Source organism: Chiloscyllium plagiosum, unplaced genomic scaffold, assembly GCF_004010195.1.
Source record: "Chiloscyllium plagiosum isolate BGI_BamShark_2017 unplaced genomic scaffold, ASM401019v2 scaf_10671, whole genome shotgun sequence".
NCBI classification, from domain to species: Eukaryota; Metazoa; Chordata; class Chondrichthyes; order Orectolobiformes; family Hemiscylliidae; genus Chiloscyllium; species Chiloscyllium plagiosum.
The window spans coordinates 10,692-12,876 of record NW_025212550.1 but is presented as its reverse complement, the minus strand read 5'-3'; the positions used below and the strand labels follow the sequence as shown (position 1 = coordinate 12,876).

Here is a 2,185-nt window from a genome sequence, read left to right as displayed (position 1 = left end):
TACCTCGACTGAGTGACACCTGATTCGACTGAAGATTGCACACCAACCTGCATAAGCATTGAAACGAGGATACTGGAGATGAGCACCTGCACTAGACGAGGAACGGACATCCCTGATCCAATTACGTTCTTTTTTCCATTCAATAAAATTTAATTCATATTGTCTTGGAATTAACAATGCACGACTGGAGCACGGATGTAACACTATGCACACTACTTGTATCTACAACACAGGATAGAGAATTCTGGAATTATCTGTGCAGTGTGTCCATGCTGTATCATTCCTAGCAATTTCTCTTGCCCATGATATCGTCAGAAATAAACCAGTATTCGTCTATTTCACAGATCTGTGTGTGACCTCTTTATGTCATTGACGATTCTCCACCAGTATTGCTTAGCCATACTTAAAATACTGTTCAGTGCCAATCAATAGATGAAATTACATATTCGCATTTGTCTGAACTGAATCTCATCGGGACACTCCCAGTCGACAGTCTGGCCAGCTTAACCTATTTCCAGGAGGTTTTCTGCTTAGACTCTGTTCAATTAAGCCTTATTGTCCACAACAACCCCACTGCATTTATTCAGTAGCTGTGCTGGTGTCAAAAAACACAGACTCTTCAAATTTTCTGTGCATTTGTCTTCAACGTGGTTTGACAATAGATTTCATAGCAGACAAGACAATTCAATCGGCACAAAGACAAATACGTTCCTTTGGAACAAACAAGCTCTGAAAATGATTGCTGGCAGCCTTTATTATATTGTTGGACATCAGCAGTACATGCAGATTATTGTCTTCTACAAACTGGAGAATGTATTCATTCTGTATTTACAGAGGCGATATGTATCAATCAGACAATGCCATTGGTTTTATATGAAGCGATAGAAATGTGTAAAAATCGTTATTATTTCACTTTTTAAATTTGCAGCAGACAATTAAAGCAATGTCTTTGAATGAGTCAGCATTAACAGAAATGGTCCGGTTTTTCATTCAGCTGGGATTGATGAAGCTCTGTCTTATCAGTTGGCTCGTTACACGACAGGGTACCGCACAGAACTGGCAATTTCACAGTGATTCCCTCTATCCTTAGCAATTTTGATGTACCCGTCTTCACCCCAGTCTGTTCCCCAGCTGGAAAATAAGAAAATCGATTGGTGTTGGAATCAAAACGCTGATAAAAGAGACATGTTTGGAGAAGCATCTGTTTTAACTCTAGTATACAATTGGAATTATTTTAGGGACTGAATTCTGGAATTATTGAGCTGGATAATGAGTTGTAAAGAATAAGTTGCATCAGGCTGGAAAGAGTCAATTGTTTTCTTTTACATCAATTGCTGATCTGTACAGTCCGTATGGACTCACTACACAATTTCAAATGGCATGAGGTGAGATCCCTATCAGGGATAGGTCTGCAGCTGGAGTAGATATGAATGGGAAAGTGAATAGGGACGAGTGAGAGCAGTATATGTGGCCTCCTGGAGATTTCCTTCTTGCCGTATGGAGGAGGAGATTTTCACAGAGTTTTTTTTACCATCATCGTTCTGAGATTGCCTGCCACAGGATAGAGTCTGTGCAGAGCATGAGTTGATTTGGGTACAGGTTACCCAGTGTCTCCTGAACTGCAAGGTTACGCCGGCCTTAAAATTTGTTTCATATACGGTTATCCTGCCCAAATCACATTTCCAGCATTACCAAACTATTCCAGCACCCATGACACTGTAATACTATCTACCTAATTAAACAACAATGTGTATTTTATGTTATAAGACCCACATACTGTGTCCTCTGGGAAATCATATCGAAATGTGTGTATGTGTCTGTGTGTGTGTGCATTTGTGCGTGTGTGTGTCTGTGTGTGTGTGACTGTGTGTGTGTATATTCACCCAAAGCACATGATTTATTTAATCAAACATTTTGTATCCAATCTGGCCCTGAAGATGTGACTGCTTCTTCCAAACCTGACTGCCGTGATGGTAATAACGGCAGCCAGCGACGCCTCATCGCTGAAAAGAGACAGACGGTAGTAGTTGATGGAAAATATTCATTCTATAGTTGCCGTATGGAGGAGGAGATTGGATCAACTTTTGTCAGTCGATTTTTATATAAATGAACTTAATGAGAGCACAGAAGGATGGTGGATTAATATGCGGATGACATTAAGTTCGTTAGAGTTGTGGACAGTTAC

General features: G+C 40.2%; 1 protein-coding gene across 1 annotated transcript in view; it reads right to left on the bottom strand.

Moving 5' to 3' along the window:
- Positions 1-736: 736 nt before the first annotated feature.
- LOC122547413 (cathepsin J-like) overlaps positions 737-2,185 on the bottom strand; it is a gene marked incomplete at its 5' end in the record, with an annotated part of 11,186 nt that continues 9,737 nt past the window's right edge. The window contains one exon of the mRNA XM_043686038.1: positions 737-1,131. Within this exon, the coding sequence (XP_043541973.1) occupies positions 1,032-1,131 (100 nt within the window). The remainder of the gene's footprint in view (positions 1,132-2,185) is intronic.